Below are 19,001 nucleotides of genomic sequence, written 5' to 3' on the forward strand. Positions count from 1 at the left end.
ATTAATTTATATAGTTCCATTCTTGTCCTTTTGACCTGTCAGCAGAGTACAAGCTGCATATATAATAGTATATTACTATTAATTTATATATTTCTCATTCTTGTCCTACCAACCAGCAGAGTTTATGCTGCATTTAGAATGACATTAGATGACAGTACATTATAATTCACTTATATATTCTCCATGCTTGTCTTACAGACCTGTTAGCAGAATACAGGTTGCACTTAGTGAGTCCATCTTTGTAAAAGAATAACTTACTAGCTTAAAAGTAAATTCACTTAAAACCCTAAAATATTATTTTACCTAAGAGCTAAGATGCCCTCATGTGTTCAGTAAAGGAACATGAGTGATGGAAATGTATTACCACTTTTCTTTCAGCACTAATATACAATAGATAGATAGAATACAGATAATTCTAGCCATAATATAACACACTCTATATAATCTGTAGAGAAGATTAGCAGCTTACCTGTAAATCCCAGGACAGGATTCTGTCGTGTGAAGTTAATGGCACAGGTATAACTGAGTATGTGACATTGTGAAGGAAGTTGGGACGTACAGTAGCACTAGGGTTGGGCATCTGACTTATTTGAATAATGTTCTTTGTTAGAAGATTGGAGACACATAGACATTATTTGATGCTGAGTAACCTTTGTCAAGGTTCTCTTTTCCATTTTTTTTTTGTTGAAAGCAGGGTATAAAAGGGCCGCCAACCTCTTAAAATTCCAGTTCAGCTCTTGTATAGCCACTGGACCTAACACACAAACTCTCCACAATCTGTACTGTTAAGGTCAGTCTGCTTATTGTTTTAAGTGAATTTTATTTTATTGCATTTTCCTGATTTGTGCTTTCTTGAGATATATATATATATATATATATATATATATATATATATAATATATGTATATACATATATATATATATATCCTGTATGTATATGTATATATATATATATATATATATATATATATATATATATATACATATATAAAATTATGGTGATTTATTATCTCAGGTTCTCAATCCATTTTTTCCTTATATGGCATTCTTGGTTATTTATGCAGCTTACATTTAGCCCCCAAAAATTAAATAACGCATATAATGCTAATAATAGTAATATTAGATAAAAAGACTACCATTTTCTCCACTGTTTATATATCACCTCCATATTCCACCATGCTGCAGATTAGTCATCGGATCCGTTTCCTTTTTGACTCACAATCTATTGTAATATGAATATTTCATGCTCAGTTACTCACCCTTGAGCATCTTATCCTTCAGCAGGTTTTTCCCTCAATATTGAAGCAGCTGTATTACAATAGATCTTTAATAAGATTAACGTGGTTTTTCTTTTTTGCGTTTTTTATTCTATTTTTGTCATTTTTTTAATGGTATAATTTCTTAAAAAGGGCAAATTCATTTTTATATGTTCCCTTCAATAATATATTTATTATTGTCTAGCGCGAAGTCTTACTAATGACGTTCTAAATATCTGGACGTAGGTTATTACTTTCAGATTTTATTGGCATGTGCATGAATCTGAATCATTCATTGACGTAAAACTTCTAGAACTTAACAGTTTTATTGTGCACAACACCTCTTGCAATAAATCAACATTTGTTTAGAGCATGGAATAGAAGTACGACCATTTCCTGTGAAGTAATTACTTATCTTCTATTACAGAAAGTTATATTGCACATTTTATACTGTCATGTAATTATGTGTGTACTTGTATAAAAATACTAACAATAAGAATGTCATACGGAAAACAGAGGACCTAGACCAAATTATTATTTGACCTTTCGAGGTGAAGATTTTAGAGATTACAATATTCAAATTTTACTTCTATTTGCAAACAAATTGACAACTCAGTGTTTAGGATTAGGATTCGCAGGTTTAGTTTTCAGGTTTGGTGGAAATACATCCTCATAAGGCATTCATATTGGGAGTTGTAATTTGTAGGACCTCACCAAATGGCTGAATTGCATTTTTTGACATAGATTTAAGGTGTTTTTAGGCAACAATTTTGAAGTATAGATACTGACTGTAGATTTACGAATGTTCTAATCAGAGTCCATCAGAATATTGTTGCCTAATATATATTTAAATGCCTAAAAACTCATCTGTGGTAAAACTGATACACTTTATGCCTTATGTTAGACCTTGCAGTAGAGTAAGGGGTACTTTGCATGTTGCGACATCGCTAGCATCGGCTAGCGATGCCAAGCGCGATAGTACCCGCCCCCGTCGCACATGCGATATGTGGTGATTGCTGCCGTAGCGCATATTATCGCTACAGCAGCGTCACACGCACATACCTGCTTGGCGACGTCGCTGTGACCGCCGAACAATCCCTCTTCCAAGGGGGAGGAGTGTTCGGCGTCACAGCAACATAACCACGACGTCACTAATCGGCCAATAGAAGCGGAGGGGCGGAGATGAGCGGGACATAACATTCTGCCCACCTTGTCCCTTCCGCATTGCCGTCGGGACGCAGGTAAGGAGATGTTTGTCTCTCCTGCGGGTTTACACAAAGCGATTTGTGGACCTGCAGGAACGACGAACAACATCGTACCTGCGGTCAACCCGACATTATGCAAATGTCCGATGCTACACAGATCACTGATTTTCGACGCTTTTGCGATAGTTTATTGGCGCATCTAGGACTTACACGTTGCGATGTCGTTACCGGCGCCGGATGTGCGTCACTAACGACGTGACCCCGACAATATTCCGGATGCGATGTCGCAGTGTGTAAAGTACCCCTTAGGGTAGAGATACTGTATTACTTAGGGAGTCAAAGACCACCAATGATAAAAAGTGTTGCATCCCTTCTAAGCCCTGCTCTAGTTTTTGGGTATAGAAGAAATGCTTCTGTATAACTTATAACACTCATGTCCAACTGGTAAATTTTACTGTATTCAACTATGTAGTACCTAAGGGATGTGAAACCTTCTTGTTCTTCATCTTGCTCTTGTTCAGGACCTTTATGTGTCATTGCAGTTCAGCCCATTTAAAGGGATTGAGACTTGACTATATAATATGGCAGGGACATCATGATTCAGAGTGTAAATAAATGTAATATTCTATAGAAAGTACAAATATTACTAAAAACATTTTAAAGCCATGTCAATTGAGGTCCTCTTTTAATGATTTTAAAATGTGTCAAAAGTAGCAAAAGGGAAATCTATACTTATTTATAGTCTCCAAATAACCTCTCGAATCGGTTGCCAAATTTATTGTGACCCAATACATGGCATCCTTAGTGAAGTCACAATAGGCACCTTTAACATTTTGGCTATAATGAAATGATTCTGGCCTTGGCGGTAACCTAACACGACTTTACTCTAGATATTGCATCAGTATTTACATAAAAGCAAGACCAACCTAGAGAATCAGAGAGGAATAAGTAAAATAAAGTGTTATTCCATAATACTTGTAGTTATAACCTATCCACACAAAATTTATAATTTTCTAATCAGTGTGATCCAAGTGGACAGACCCCACCAATCAATATGGTTTAACCTATCTTGTGGATAAGTGATAACTATGAATGTTAGGAATAAGCCTTTAAAAACAAGGTACAGTTTATTATCTTTATATTTTAAGCCCACAAACGTTATAATCGTTAAAAGATGTTAGGTAAACTAGAGTCCAGAAGTCCCAATATCCAATGACGACAGCTGTGCGACAACGGAAACATACCGGGAAGTTGTTAGAATTTTAAAAGATTTGATTTTATGATATTGAGTTAATAGCATCACAATACATGAATCATAGTTATTGTCTAAGTCACAACTATAAAATGTGCTGCTATTTCTCTTTATGCAGTTTTACCAGTTGGAAAGTCATGACCTTCTTTGATGGAGTGTTTCCTTTCTACCCACATGAACGGAGGAAATGGGAGTTTTCAGTGGATATAATTATCGTCATCATCGTGTTTTTGGTGTTTGTCTCAGCTTTTATCCTCATCATCCCAGGAATAAGAGGCAGAGCAGTAAGTTATTTTCATCTGTCTGTCTTAACATTGAAAAATGGCAGCATTCCCATTTCATATATTTATTCCATGCCCATGTACGCGGTGTTTCGGCTCTGGTAACTTGCTTGAAGAAGGCTAAGTATTGTGTTTGGAGCAACGTTGCTGTAAAGCAATGGGTTAATAAATTCAAGTACACTTTTTATGTGAAGATGGAGTGCTGCCTTTTTTCTTGGATTATAATTACCTGGGCAATTATTTTTAGTCATGCCACCATAGTGTTTTATACCAGTGCTGCTTTTATTATTGGATATTGCTCTGTCTATCTCTCTATCTCTCTATCTCTCTCTCTATCTATCTATCTATCTATCTGCCTTCTAATAATTATTTGGATTTTTTACCTCCATTATAATCAGTATATTGGTCAGATGTGAGGACAAACGTTCTGATACTGTTTCATACAGGCGCCAATACGCTTTTTATTGATCATAAAAAGGTCATGAGATTCTTTCATTCTTTTCATTACAGAGACTATCATGGACATTCAGAGTTATAATAAGCCTTTTTATTGGAGTAGTTACAGTCGGTAAGTGGATAATTTGGAACCTTCTATTTTACATTGGTCAAAAAGATTTCCATCTTGATACCTAGCCATCATCATTTTAGGACAAAATGGTACATAGCTACAAAAGTTGACTGTTGGTTCATCCATTGGAGATATGTATAGAAACATTTAATGCTCTGCCTACTCCAGGACCAAATGGATGCTTTAGGATTTGTTCTTTTGACTATAATTGTGACAAACACTAAGCAAATTCTGTGTTCAACATTGCAAGACAATTTCACAACTACAGTATTTATCATTTCACAAGCTATAAAAATGTCTAGAGATAACATGAAGAATGGCTCAGGAGTTACAATGTTTAGGAATTCCCCTTTAGCTCGACAAGTCCATTGATCTTGTGGAGAAATTAATTAACTAGATACTGATTTTATTTTATGACATACTTTACCTCTAGGCAATGGAAGGTGAAATTCTATTTTAAACAGAATCTGTGGTGAGGAATTTATACCTCAATCTGATGGCATTTATGTAGAGAGTCTATCATGCTTTCATGCTGATTAAATCAATATGTTCTTTGTTTCGGAGAAGTGCAGCTTTGAAATCCTATGCAACTGAGCAAGAGGTGCTTCAGATTGGGATATTGCATTTGGAGCTCTCCTGTCCTCCTTCCCTATTCACCATTTGTCACCTCCATCCTGTTTCTGACTTGACAGGTCTATTTTGTTTTAGTGACTCACTTTCCCCACCAATATCTCTCATGTAGGGCATGAGGCGGTGCATGTGCAGTAGGGTCCTTATGATATTGCAAGATCTGCGCATGTACTGCCCTAGACACACAACTCATGGCACTGGTGAGAGACTATGGCAAACAAAGCGGGTAACTAAAACAAAAGTTAATTTTCTTTATGAGCGCTTGTGGCTCATTTGCATACAATCTTATCAATGGGTTTCTCAGAAACTGAAAAACAGATTTCTACAGTCAATGTAAGGAATTAATCAGCATGGAAACCACTGTACGTACATGCCATTTGAGGTATAAAAATCTTATGTCAGGTTTCCTTTTAAGTTGTCTAGGGTTAGAAAAAAAACATGGCAGGTGCCTTTTAAAAAGCAGCCTCAATTTTGTGTTGTATTGCCAAAATAATCTAAATGAAGCTAATCTGCAATACCACACCATCAATAGGTGTGACACTGCTCTCGGAATAAAACACATATTTTTTTCATTCTGGGCATCCTCTTTAACCTTTGTCAGGCTGCATAATTTTGCCAAAATTTCTCGACCCCTTATCTCGGAAGGGGGTGGAGATATTTTATTGAAATTTGGCCAATATATTCTGGACCAAAACTGCTGACATGTCACGAAATTTCAGCCCTCTACTGCTTTTCGAAAAAAAAAAAGATTATTGCAATTTAAAAAGGGAATAGTTACAATTGTACCTATTCAGCCGGACGAAGGTTAAAGGGGTTTTTCCACTAATAGAACAACCCCCTTATCATTCTTAATGTTTCTCCCAAATTAAAATAAAAAAGGCGATTCTTACCTGCTTTGCCGGCGCCGTTCCACCAGTGTTGGGGCTCGCATGATATCACAACCTCATGTGATTCCCGGGAACGCAAGTCCCAACACCGATGGAACAGTGTTCAGTCACCGACAGTTTCTGTCTTAATGACTTTAGACAAATTAGTTAATCAACAGGAAGTGAGAGCTATGGCTGCTGCTCACTTCCTGTTGATCACTCCTGCTACCAAAAGCAGGGAGAGGGAAGCCGGTGGTGATTGGACACAGGGCTTCCATGATGCCACAACTTTATGTGAGCTCCAAGTATGCGTTGGAATGGAATGGCGTTGGCAAGGGAGGTAAGTGTTGCCTTTTTTATTTCAATTGGGGGAAACGTGGAATGGGAAGGGGTTGTCCTAGTAGTGGGTCCTGGAGTCCTACTTATTGGCAAACATTTTGAAAGGTGGAAATGACAAATTATATTATGTATTACTTGAGTTAAACAACATAATTCAAACTATTTTTAACTATCAGTCCATGAAAAATAGACAACCAATGGATGACAGATGAATGGCATTTGTGTGCTGTTTATGATTTTCCTGAACCCATAGATTTGAATAGCTGAGTTTGAGCTGTGAATTGGAGCATAAATAGACTTTTCAGACAGTCTGCAAAAAAATTCACAGACATGTGAACAGCCGGGTAATCATTTTTGTGTTTTATTTGTGGAAACTACTTATAGACTTAAAATGTGAAGCATAGATGTCTGAATGAGACCTCATATGGATCTAATGTGGTGAATGGTTACTTCATTTGTAACAAAGTATTAGACTATAAAATATATCTAATCTTTTTTCATTAGTTGTAAACTTTACAGCTGACTGGGAGATTGGATCCATTAATGCTGTAACTACATACAAATCATTCAGCAATTCCACTGTGAATGCAGACATTGGAGTACGTGTCGGCTTTAATGGAGTTAACATAACATTAAAAGGTGAGACGGTTATAATTTATTTTTTACTTTAAAGTGAATTTGTTACCAAGTTTTTGCTGCCTCATCGATAAGCAGCATAACGTAACTAAAGGCCCAGTCACACACAACGACTTACCAGCGATCCCGAAAAAGATGAGACCTGATAGGGATCGCTGGTAAGTCGCTGGGAGGTCGCAGGTGAGATGTCACACAGTCAGACCTTACCATCGATGCAGGAACAATACAGGTCGCAGTAGCGACCTGTATAACGATCCCAGCAGTCACTGTGACCCTGTCACACGGTGTCAAACACAGCGATGTGTCCTGCCCAGCAGGACATCGCCTTTGAAGAAAATGGCCTGGACCATTCTGCAATGACTAGAGATATCACAGCAGGGGCCTGATCGCTGGTAGGTGTCAAACAACGAGATCGCTACTGCGTCACGGAAACCGTGACTCAGCTGCAATCTCGCTAGCGATCTCGTTATGTGTGACAGTACCTTTACTTTGCTTCTTGCTGTAGTTTTGATACTATCATTGTGTTATCTGTTGCAGCTTTGATGGTCTTCTCAATGATGAGCTCTGTATTGTCACACCCACACCATTGATTGCAACTTTTTGCCTACACTGACATACATCCGCCTAATCAAAATCAATGGTTGTGTTGGCGATATCCAGAGCCCATGAATAATGAAGACGAGATAGCGAAGCTCACCACAAGGAAGACTAGCAGACTCCCAGCAGATGAAACATTGTTGTATCAAAACTATAGTAAGAAGCCCAGTAAGTGACCCAGTGCTGGAATCAGGGTCACTGTTTCTTTATCCTGGTATTGCAGCTCAGCATTATTCACTTCAAGGAGGCTAAGTTGTAATTCTAAATAGTGCTAATAAAAAAGACTAGCACTGTTCTTGCATAAAAAGCAAATATGGTTGTATTTTTTACAAACTTTCCAATAGAATATTAATGGTTTAAAGTAAATCTGTCAATAAGATCCACCCTCATCATGGACATTAAGATCATGAAAAGTTGAATAAAATGATACCTTGATACCTATGATTCGATGTATTATTCCAAAAAAATCCAATGATCTAAGATCTATGTGCCAGACAGAGACCTCCCGAGAGTCTGCCTCAAGAGCTTATTTTTAATAAAAGGTGGCATTACGTCTACTTATTATGATCTATATGCCCATTTAGAAAGATTAGGAGGGTTGATTCTACTGACAGGTTCCCAATAAGTAGAATTTTGAAAACAGAATTTTAGGCATTCAAAGAAATCTATCTACACATAATTACAAGTAACAGTACAAAGCCATCAATGACTGTAATTAGATATTAGTTATATAAGAAAATATTCTAGAAATGGACTTCATTATAATAAAATTGACCACTCTCAACTAGAGCTTCTACTCTGATTCCAAAAAGTCCCTTTAAGAGCATACAATGGTAGTTTTGGATTAACTTGATCAGCCAAACTGGAGAGTTCTTGGATGTAGTCCAAACTCAGTTGCCCAAATTTCTTTCAGCACTGTTGGATACAGCCATTTACAGTCAGTGATTCCCCTATACATATGTAGCTTTCTACTCAAGCTCAGACATCTGGGGAATCATTTCCATTCATATTGCTGTTTTAATGCAAATAAAATTATCATACAACAAAACTTCTTTAATATGATCAGCCATAAAAGTTGTATCCAAGGATGGTGGGTCTTAACCTCTTACCGACATTGGACGTACTGGGTATGTCCTGCCTCATGTCTGTATAATCACCCCGCCTGCTGCGGAGGGCTGGCGTAGATCCCTACACATGTCAGCTCTTTTGAACAGCTGACATGTGTGGTTATCAGGCGCGGGTGGATCCAGAATCCATTTGCGCCTCTTAACCCCTTGGATCGCGCTGTCAAAATCTGACAGCACAATGTAAATGGCAGCGGCGGGGAACGCGCCTTTCCCCACTGCCATCTGCACAAAAATGGCACCGTTAAAAATGTCAGTTCGAGATGCAAAAGTTAATCCATCACTGAGTCCCATATCCCGAACAATCATAACATTATGGGTTTTGGAACTGAGGCAAAAGGTACCCCACTTTTTTTGGACAAATTTCTGAAGTTGTTTTAACCCCTTAGATAAAAGTAAACCTATACATGTTTGGTGTCTACAAACTCATACCGACCTGAGGCATCACAGTGAAACATCAGTTTTACCAAATAGTGAACACACTGAATAAAATATCTGAAAAACAATCATGCAATCGCACTTTTTAGAAATTTTTCCAGCACTTGGAATATTTTTGCTGTTTTCCAGTACACGTTATGGTAAATCTCATGGTTTCATTAAAAAGTACAACTCATCCTTCAAAAAATAAGCCCTTATATGGCAAGATTGAAGGAAAAATAAAAAAGTTACAACTCTCAGAAGAAGGGGAGCAAAAAAAACCAAAAACCATAAAAAAACTGAAAATTACCCGGGGTTAAGGGGTTAAATAAAATGGCCAGTATGCATTAGATATGGTGAAACCTAAGATTGTTAACAGGAAATCTGATCTGAATAAGCGAGTGGTCTTGTCTAAAGCTGGGGTCACACATAACGACAACGACAACGACGTCGCTGCAACGTCACCATATTCTGTGACGTAGCAGCGACCATAGATGATCGTTAGTAAGCTGTCAAACATGTTATAAAAAGCAGCGACGGAGCAGCGATCATAGCGACGTCGACGGTCGTTGTGTGGTTTCAGACGTAGCGTAGCGTCCCTGCTGCGGTGTCAAACACAAGGATTATCAGCTTATCAGCATGGCGCAGCGGGATAGCAGCGATCAAAAAATGACCTGGAGCATTCAGGAGCGAGCAACGATTTCGCAGCAGGGGTCTGATCGTTGTTATGTGTCACACACAGCGACGTCGCTGTTGAGGTCGTTGCAACGTCACAGAATATGGTGACGTTGCAGCGACGTCGTTGTCGTTATGTGTGACACCAGCTTAAGAGGTGCTCTTTTGGAAAGGTATTTTGCAAATAGAATTATACAAACATCTAATCTGTGCTAAAACATTGTCTTAATTTCTTTTTCCAAAAGGTATTCCAATTCATCAAATTAATGAAACAATTGACTACAATGAGCAATTTCTTTGGAATTTTGGATCACATTTCAATGAATACTATAATGATGGTCTAAAAAGAGGACTTCCTAATCCAATTCTTTATGTGGCCGAGAAATTCACCCAGTATGACCCATGTGGTATGTTTAGCCAGTATAGGATATCCAGTCACTATGCATCAGCTTGCATGTGGTAAGTGCATCTTCAGTACAATGTTCCTTTACATATTGAAAAATGTAAGCCACCAATGGTAGAAACGTCATATAAAGACCTATATGTGATAAGTTGAGGCTTATTGTGCATTGTCTAGGTAGAGGTGGACGAATGATTTAGAGTAACAGATGAAAAATTTATACCAATAAATCTTGAGCTGAGAGAAAGAGCCAAGTAATCCAGTTGCACACTTGGCAGAGAATTTTGGCAGATTTCCTTATTTCCTTATTAATTAGTCACAGTTGAAGTATGATGTCGAACAATCCTTCAGGTATTCATCAGTGACCTCTGGGAAGATCCAACGGAATGCTTTAATGATCGACTGGGTGGAGATGAAGCTTCAGTAATGGCTTGGACAAATCTCATTTACGAATGCCCAGGCATGAATCAGAGCTCACATAGCCAGTCGCCTGTTGGCCTTTTGAGGAAGTTGCTAAAATATTTGAATGAATATTCCTGAACAACCATTGTGATACAAGATACAAAGTTAATATTTTCATCATAACGGAAAATACATTTATTATGCCATTTTGAGCAAAAACAAATCCCCTCACTTGGATTTGTTGTCAGATATTCCTTAAACATTTAAGGAAGACGCTAGAAATTAATTATAGTTCATACTGCATATAAATCATAGAACTAAGACTAAGTACAACAAAAATACAACCTTAGTTGCATCAACTACCAAGGAGTTCAGATGAACAGGTCAACAGGTATCTCCCATCACAACTAGAGATAAACGGACTCATGGAAGTTCGGTTTGGTGGATTCATCCAAACTTTAGATAAAGTTTGTTTTTGGGACCCAGACTTTACCTGAACCTCAATGGAAGTCACTAATTGGACAATACGGGTCTCTGCCCACATGCAACAGCCATAAACAGATCACTTACAGGAGAGGGTAGATGGGGTTTTTTTCATTTTTTTTTGCTCACACTACATCCAATCCCTCTATTGTGACCCCCAGTGTGAGCTATTCAAGCACTGAAAGGGTCTTGCACTGGGCTGAGCACCGAGTGTACCAGAGCACACCTATGCTTGCGCAAGTGGTTTACCTAAGAAAAGCACCCATACTTCACACCCAAACTCTGTTTCTTTTTTTTAAAGTGTGTGTTTGGTACGAGAGTGTGAGTGAGTGTAGTGTGTGTTTGTTGTACAAACACCAAATACCAAACCTCGGGTTCCCTCATCTCTAATCACAAGCATATTGGTTATGAATTCAAAGCCTGGAGGTCACACTGCTAGACAACCCCTTATTAATAGATTAGTCCAGCATATAATAATAATAAATCCCCTATAAAGTACACTTACCTCTCGGACTGCTGCTGTTTCTTCAATGTCAGTGATGTGTCCCTGCCGATCACCTAACATAAGCAATGTCATGTGACCGCTTCTTTCAATTTGGCTGCAGTCACAATTCCATCACAGCAGAACAAACACTGCTCTTCATCTCTGACAGAATAATGACACATCGAATATATGAATTCTGTATATACAAGAACGCTACTTAGATCATTACTAAATATGAATGAATTCATTTAAAGCAAATCAAATCGGTGTAGCTAACTTGAAGAACTTGCGAGCTGCTTCACAAGAATAGCCTAAAATGGCGCCACAGCTTTACACTTTTAACAACATTGGTTTCCACCAGGCAAACTTCCCCATCATGCCTTGCAGCTATCACATTACTTAGTATAGCAAAACCATATCATAGCCTGTATAAAAGATGAGGCAGGGAATGCAGCAGTGATTTGTTTGATGAATCTGGATCTTGAAAGGATGTCACAAGTCACATCTTAGCAAAAGAGATAAGGAAAGAAAGGCATAAAATACTGAACAAACATTACGGGTAGAATAGCAGTGAAATGCAGATATCATCATTCATTGGTCCTTAGCTATATATTTTAAGGTCAATGTGTGACAACATAAGCTGTGCTTGCAGTCGAGCTTGAAATGAGTTGAATATAGTCCCAGGAGTCTTTAATGTGTGATATACATCAGGGCAACTGGAGAACTTGTAACTCATTGCAATTCAAACTTTTGGGAAAAATTTGGCAAAATTGGTGAATTTTAATTTCAAAAGATTCACTCAATACATAGATCCAAAATGTGCATTAAGAAAGTAGTTCCTGTGTTGGTTTTCCTGATACTCAGTGTGCAATGAATTTCTTTGATATTTGCTTTGTCTAAATAAATGAATCATGAATTTGGTCACATGTATTGTTATTGTAGCCCAATTTCTACATAAGGGAAATAACATTACATTATGAATTGATTGATATCTGAAATTGTAATATACTTTATGCATAGACATGTATGTATATAATGGTCTATGAGACTGATAGTGCCATTAGTGTTGGTAGTCATTTTAATATATGTATCATTTAATAATTGTATACAATCGATGAGCAATGAATTCCATTTTATTTATAGTACAGAACATTACATACTTGTTTCTGCATGACCTGACATAAAGAGGTTGTCCAGACATATTATCAGTTTGACTTGATTTTAATCATCTGTATAGACTGTATTGAGGCACAGAGAGTCTCTACAATGCTTCTAATGGAGAATAACCTTTTAGGTTGGTTTCCAGTGGGATATGCTACAACCTTTTTATTTTTGGATGTATAGATGAGCAAAAAGATTTGTTGCACCCAGTTTTGACAACTAGTCTGGTCCGATATTGCGGCTGGACATTACATCTATGACCAACAGCTTTGGCCAGCATCTCTTGGGCAATTCTGTTACTTCTTATGCCCCACAGCTCTTGGCATGATTCAACATGAAACCTTGTGTGCAAGCTTCAAGAAACTTCATTATATCACAGGACCTAGGAGGCAACAGAGGTGCCTCGGAGATGCCGGATCAAGACTAACGGCCACAGAAGTGAAACCCATCTGCATTAGAGGACTGGATCAGAGATTGGAACTGGATACCAAAAATCTTTTTCTTATCATTAGTTGGATTTAGTTGGAGTTTAGGTGATCAATTTTTTACTCGGCTAATAGCAATATTGAATTTTGTCTTACAGGGTGGCATTCTGTTCCTGGATTATCTGCAACATTCTATTCTCCATGTCGGTGTTGATATATGGAGCTTACATGACCCTTGTGACATCAGCTTTTATGTTCTTCTCATTAATTTCCTTCTCCACAGTGAGGAATGTATCATTTTGTAATATACAGTTTGGTTCAGAATCTCTAAAAACTACATTTGGAGGATCTTTCTGGTTGACTTTGGCTACAGGTGGGTTACAGAAACATTAAATAAGAATCACATATGTCGTATATAAATATATTCACGGTAATTACTAGAGATGAGTGCATAGATCTCTGTCCATTCCGCTGCTTGCTCCTAGCCTCCCGGTCTTCTTTCTGCCGGGTCCTTGCTATATGGCACAATTTCCGGACCCAAGTTCTTGGTTGTTAGTGTGTATCATAACTTTGTGACACTGTGATGTCATGACGTGCTCTGCGACCTTATAATCTCCATTGTCCGATCTGAAAGCCTTGGTCTATAGTGAAGAATCCAGAAATGAGAAGACAGAAAGGAGACTGGATGGTTGGCAGCAAGCAGCGGAGAGGCCAGAGAGGTGAATGGTGAAGTATTAGTTTTTCTTTGCTTTTTACAGCTTACATTTATTATACTCTGGGATCTGGAAAAAGTGCAAAATAAAGAATATACAATTATTTGGTAATATTTGCCAAAGTGAATCCCAAAAGAACTGTTCACCAGTAGTAATTCCAAATTTGTCTTTGTAAAAAGTAAAAATTAGCTATCATATTTTATAATGGCAAAATTACTCTCCAGGAGAAATAATAATGCCTGACAGGACAGACATAGGCTACTGCCCATTTCTTTTTTTTATTATTTAATGTTTAGATTGTCATTACCACTACTTTTTAAAGTTCAAATGATATTTCCAACTCCTTTTAAGGACAATTCTTAATTATCTGATTTTGTAACATACAAGCACCATTTCATTATTTGCTATTTTTATTAAGACCCTCTTTCTCCTTGGAGTTTTGTGGCATACATTGCCGTTTTTTGTGCCAAATTCTTTAAAATATTGTATGTCATTCATAAATTTGGGACAAAGTAAAAATGGTCTCTATTTTTGTATTTAAACTTTTCTTTTCATTTTTAATAGACATAATTCTGCCTCTTGTGCCCAGATTTGTGGCGTGCATAAAAGTACTTCAGTGGCAGACTGCATCACGTTTGAGACAAATTTTTCAACTTTTCAAATAGTCACAATTGACGGCACAAACTAAAAAGCAAAACAGTGTCTGGCGCAAATGCAATAATGAATGCAAAAAATATATGAAATTTACCAAAGCTAGAAAAATTATCCAAATATAACTAATTCAGACATTAAGGTGTACTTGAATAGTAAAGATGGACAGATCTGACAACATTCAAAATTGCGAAATTGCTTGGATGTTCCTGGGAAATTCGATTTGCAGCAAAATTGTTGTCTGCAAATTGAATATCTTTATAATGCTCTGGGGTCTCTCCAAAGTTTGGGCCATAACAAATTTAAGATATAAAAAAACAAAAAAAAATCTTATACCCACCTGTTCAGCTCTCATTGCCCACCGTCAGGTTCTCAGGGCCATCTCTTCTATCCACTATTGCTTGCCACACTCCTGGCCTGTTCAAGGATGTGCAACACATAGTGACCTCTAAGGGCTAGTTGTGGCCAGAAGTCCCAGCTTAGCGTTAACAGTCCAGAACTTCGATGACAGAAAGAAGTGCTCTAAGAATCAGATAGTGGCTGACCTCTTTCCGCTGTTTCTTTAATCTGTTCAACCTGGACTGGGACTTCCAAATGCGGTTTAGAAAGTCACAGCATTTTGCACTTCCATAACATCACAACAGGTGGAGTGCGGTGACATCTGAGACATGGTCACAACTGAAAGTCCTGTCCTAAAGTGAGCATTCCAGAAAATGCGACAAGAGATGGCGGAAAGAAGAAGTGGCTTTGAGAACCAAACAGCAGGCATTGGGTAGTGGAGGTTGAAATGAGAATACACTTATTAAAATGCTTTTGATGGCTATGGTTCAGCAAAATTGCACGTATCTTCCTGCCACTTTACTAAATCCATTCAACGCAAATTTAAAAAAATTGGTATTCTCACAAATGCGGAGTTTTTGTATAATCATGTAAAATTAATTTCTACTAGAATAAATTTTCTCATGTCTATTGAATAGACATATAGGTAGTACAAAGTAATATGGACAGTGGTCAGATTTCTAAAGCCTTTTTAGACCCAAAATGGTTAAGTGCCCCAAATCTATATACATTTTGAAGTAGACATTTTTAGGGAGGTTGTCCACTACAAAGCATAGTGGCCACAGCGGTGTAAAGCTGTGACAGAAGGCTTTTTTATAAATACCTTCTATTGTCAATTGTGCCTGTGAGTGGCGCTATCGCTGTCCACTCATCCTAATCATGTGACCACTAGCTGTAGTGACCTCTGGTGTCCTGTGATCGGAATTGGAAGTTGACCCGACATCACCGAGGCGGGACCCAGTCTCTGTGAGTGACTGTGCTGTGGGCGGAGTTTCACCACACATTACAGCCCATCATCTAGCATGCGCTCTCCTTCACTGCAGAGCGCCGCAAACAAGAGTGATACTGGGCTGTGATATGTGGTGAAACTCTGCCCACAGCACAGTCACTCAGGGACACTGGGGTCCGCCTCGTTGATGTCGGGTCAACTTTCAATTCCGGAAGTTGACGTGACATCACCAGACATTAGAGGCCTTTGCAGCCGGGGGTTATGTGATGGGGATGAGCGGACAGCGAGAGTGCCGCTCACAGGCACAATGAACAACAGAAGGTATTTAGAAACAGCCTTCTGTTTCAGCTTTACACCAGTGTGTCCATAATGTTTTGTAGTGGACAACCTCTTTAAATGTTTGTTTAGAGTTACCAAAAGGTTTTTTACATTTTTATGGGTCATGTCTCTGTGAACAGTGTAACATTTTTATTGAAAATTTGACACACATGTTGCCATTGAGTTATTTAAGTCTTTTCCCCCATTATTTCCAGTTTAATAGTAAGTCATAACACACAGTTGTATTGACCATCATGAAGATGACATTACTAGACTCTTCTCTACACTATTTGTGTATTTATGCTTGCTATTTTTCATTTTAGGTCTTTTGTGCCTCATTATTGGAATAACATTAATTGTTTTAAATTGGTGTGTTCCTGAAAAACTGAAGTTATTTTTTAATGCTATTGAGGAGGATGAAGAGGAATTAACCTCAAGACCCTGTGATAATAGACACTGCCACAATAATTTGGCTTTTGAGCATGTATGATTGCAAGGAATTTCTAAACATTTCATGGACTGTTTGCATGGGCATTCACTTTCAAAATTAAAGTACAATCATACCAAGCAACCTAACGTTTGATGTGGAGATTGTATTTATTTTGCACAAACTGCCAGTAAAAAATGAAGAAAAGAATGAGCCAATCATTATCAAACCTCAAGTGTGCAAGTCACTATATGTATCTGGAATTATCTGGATGTTTCATACATAAGAATATCATGGACTAAATGCCAGAAAAATTGTTTTCATTAGATATTTAATATCAATTTAAAGGGAAATATTTAATACCATGAGATTCTGAAAACAATGTATTTTTTAGTTAATATATTTATGCTTGTCATGTCTATGTGATGTGAAGTTGTCAATAATTTGTAAATTATGTAATAAATACTGTACATGTTCTTTTTTGAACAAAACATGAAAAATATATTATATTTTATATTACTGTAGAAGTTTCATTATTTTGCATGATATGTATTAATTCTAAGCCACCACTTAAGAGGATAAATTTAAGACAAACAAATAGCAAGAGCTAAGAAGAGAAGAACGTACAGTATTATCCCTAAAATCAATCCCTGAATCCTTCCTCTTTATAATATAGCTTTATTATTTTGTAAACTATTAATCATTTTCTGCATATTCTGCCAACTATCATACCTAGGAATTATAGTCATGATGAATAATCATGTGAATGATACTGAAAACTATCACTTAAACTGTGAAAAAAAATAATTAATTGAAAGGGTTGGTCCAAGAGCAAAAGTAAATTTCATTAAACTCCTTATCTATTTGATGCTATAATCTAAGCTACTTTCTAATATACATATATACTATAATATATTAAAATTTTCCTAACATTACGTAAACACAAAATCTAACTACTACTCTATTTTTTTCTATTTCCTGTCTGATGATGAATCGTTTGAGAATCCCAATGCATGCTGGGATACTCAAATGAAGTGTCATCAGGGAGCAGAGGCTGTGGCAGTGACTGCTGCCTGTGTCTCCTTGAAACAAAGCGTCATCATAATGCTTGTTTCAAGGGCTGGTTTGTGCAGGCTGTGTGTGTCCCTTCCTGCTGTGTCTGTACCTCCCTGCACATATAGCATGCACAGCAAAACTCTGTTATGGGCTCAGAACAGTAATCCTAGTGCAGTGTGTAACCAGAATGCAGGAGACTAGCACCACCCCTGCTGGTGACATCATTAGTCTCCTGCATGCCGGGCACAGACACCACTCTTTGATAACTGTTCTGAGCCCATGACAGAGCTTGGTGGTGCACTGTGCAGATCGCACAATACAGGGAGGGAGACACAGAGCAGGGAGAGACAGACACAGCAGGCACAAACCAGCCACTAAAATTAACTTTATGATGATGCTTTGTTTCAGGAAGGGGAAAGATCTAATCAGTAGAGATGAGCGAAACGGTCGCGGTTCGGCTTGAGCTTGGTTTGCCGAATGGAGGTCTCGTTCGAGTTCGGTTCGGCGAACCGCTCAAACCCATAGGAAACAATGGGAGGCAAAAATTGGGCCACACAGACACCCCTTCAGTGACAGCACTTGTGACCCAGTTGTACACTTCACAGGTAGATTTGCATCAAGTACATTCAAAAATATGCCATCCTTAACCGTCCCCAGGATGACACCGGGGTAGCTAGCAAAGTCTTTGCTGATTCCAGATCTGTTCATCTTGGATCATTTTTAGAAACACTGCAAGCAAGGATTACTCCAAGCGGAGTCTCCCTTTTTTCCAAAAATTGGGCAACACAGACACCCATTCAGTGGCAGCACTTGTGCCCCAGTTGTACACTTCACAGGTAGATTTGCATCAAGCACATTCAAAAATACGCCATCCTTAACCGTCCCCAGGATGACACCGGGGTAGGTAGCAAAGTATTTGCTGAACCATGACTTGTTCATCTTGGCTCTTTTTTTAAAAACACAGCAAGAGTTACTCCAAGCGGAGTCTCCCTTTTTTCCAAAAATTGGGCCACACAGACACCCCTTCAGTGGCAGCACTTGTGCCCTAGTTGTACACTTCACAGGTAGATTTGCATCAAGCACATTCCAAATCCACAAGCATTTACTCTCCCCAGGATGACACAGGGGTAGTAAATTCCTTGTGGATCCATGACTTGTTCATTTTGATGAACATTAGTCTATCCACATTGTCACTGGACAGACGCGTGCACTTATCTGTTAGCACACACCCAGCAGCACTGAAGACACGTTCAGAGACAACGCTGGCAGCTGGACACTACAAGATCTCCAAGGCGTAAGTGGACAGCTCTGGCCATTTTTCAAGATTTGAAGCCCAAAATGAGCAAG

General features: G+C 38.1%; 1 protein-coding gene across 1 annotated transcript; it reads left to right on the top strand.

Moving 5' to 3' along the window:
- The first annotated feature begins 734 nt into the window (after positions 1 to 734).
- Positions 735 to 17,086, top strand: DUOXA2 (dual oxidase maturation factor 2). Its single transcript, XM_075342710.1, has 7 exons — positions 735 to 790; positions 3,832 to 3,997; positions 4,505 to 4,562; positions 6,902 to 7,036; positions 10,092 to 10,305; positions 13,360 to 13,574; positions 16,495 to 17,086. Exons 2-7 carry the CDS (start codon positions 3,851 to 3,853, stop codon positions 16,659 to 16,661), a joined length of 936 nt encoding a protein of 311 aa, XP_075198825.1. The 5' UTR covers positions 735 to 790; positions 3,832 to 3,850; the 3' UTR covers positions 16,662 to 17,086.
- The last annotated feature ends 1,915 nt before the right edge of the window (positions 17,087 to 19,001 follow it).

This window comes from Anomaloglossus baeobatrachus, chromosome 4 (assembly GCF_048569485.1).
Source record: "Anomaloglossus baeobatrachus isolate aAnoBae1 chromosome 4, aAnoBae1.hap1, whole genome shotgun sequence".
Classification (NCBI taxonomy): Eukaryota; Metazoa; Chordata; class Amphibia; order Anura; family Aromobatidae; genus Anomaloglossus; species Anomaloglossus baeobatrachus.

Excerpts from the sequence above, each read along its gene's own strand:
- DUOXA2 (XM_075342710.1), top strand. The coding sequence starts at position 3,851 with ATGACCTTCTTTGATGGAGTGTTTCCTTTCTACCCACATGAACGGAGG. Across the intron at positions 3,998-4,504 it reads CAGGAATAAGAGGCAGAGCA|AGACTATCATGGACATTCAG; the intron begins GTAAGTTATTTT and ends TTTTCATTACAG. Across the intron at positions 4,563-6,901 it reads TATTGGAGTAGTTACAGTCG|TTGTAAACTTTACAGCTGAC; the intron begins GTAAGTGGATAA and ends TTTTTTCATTAG.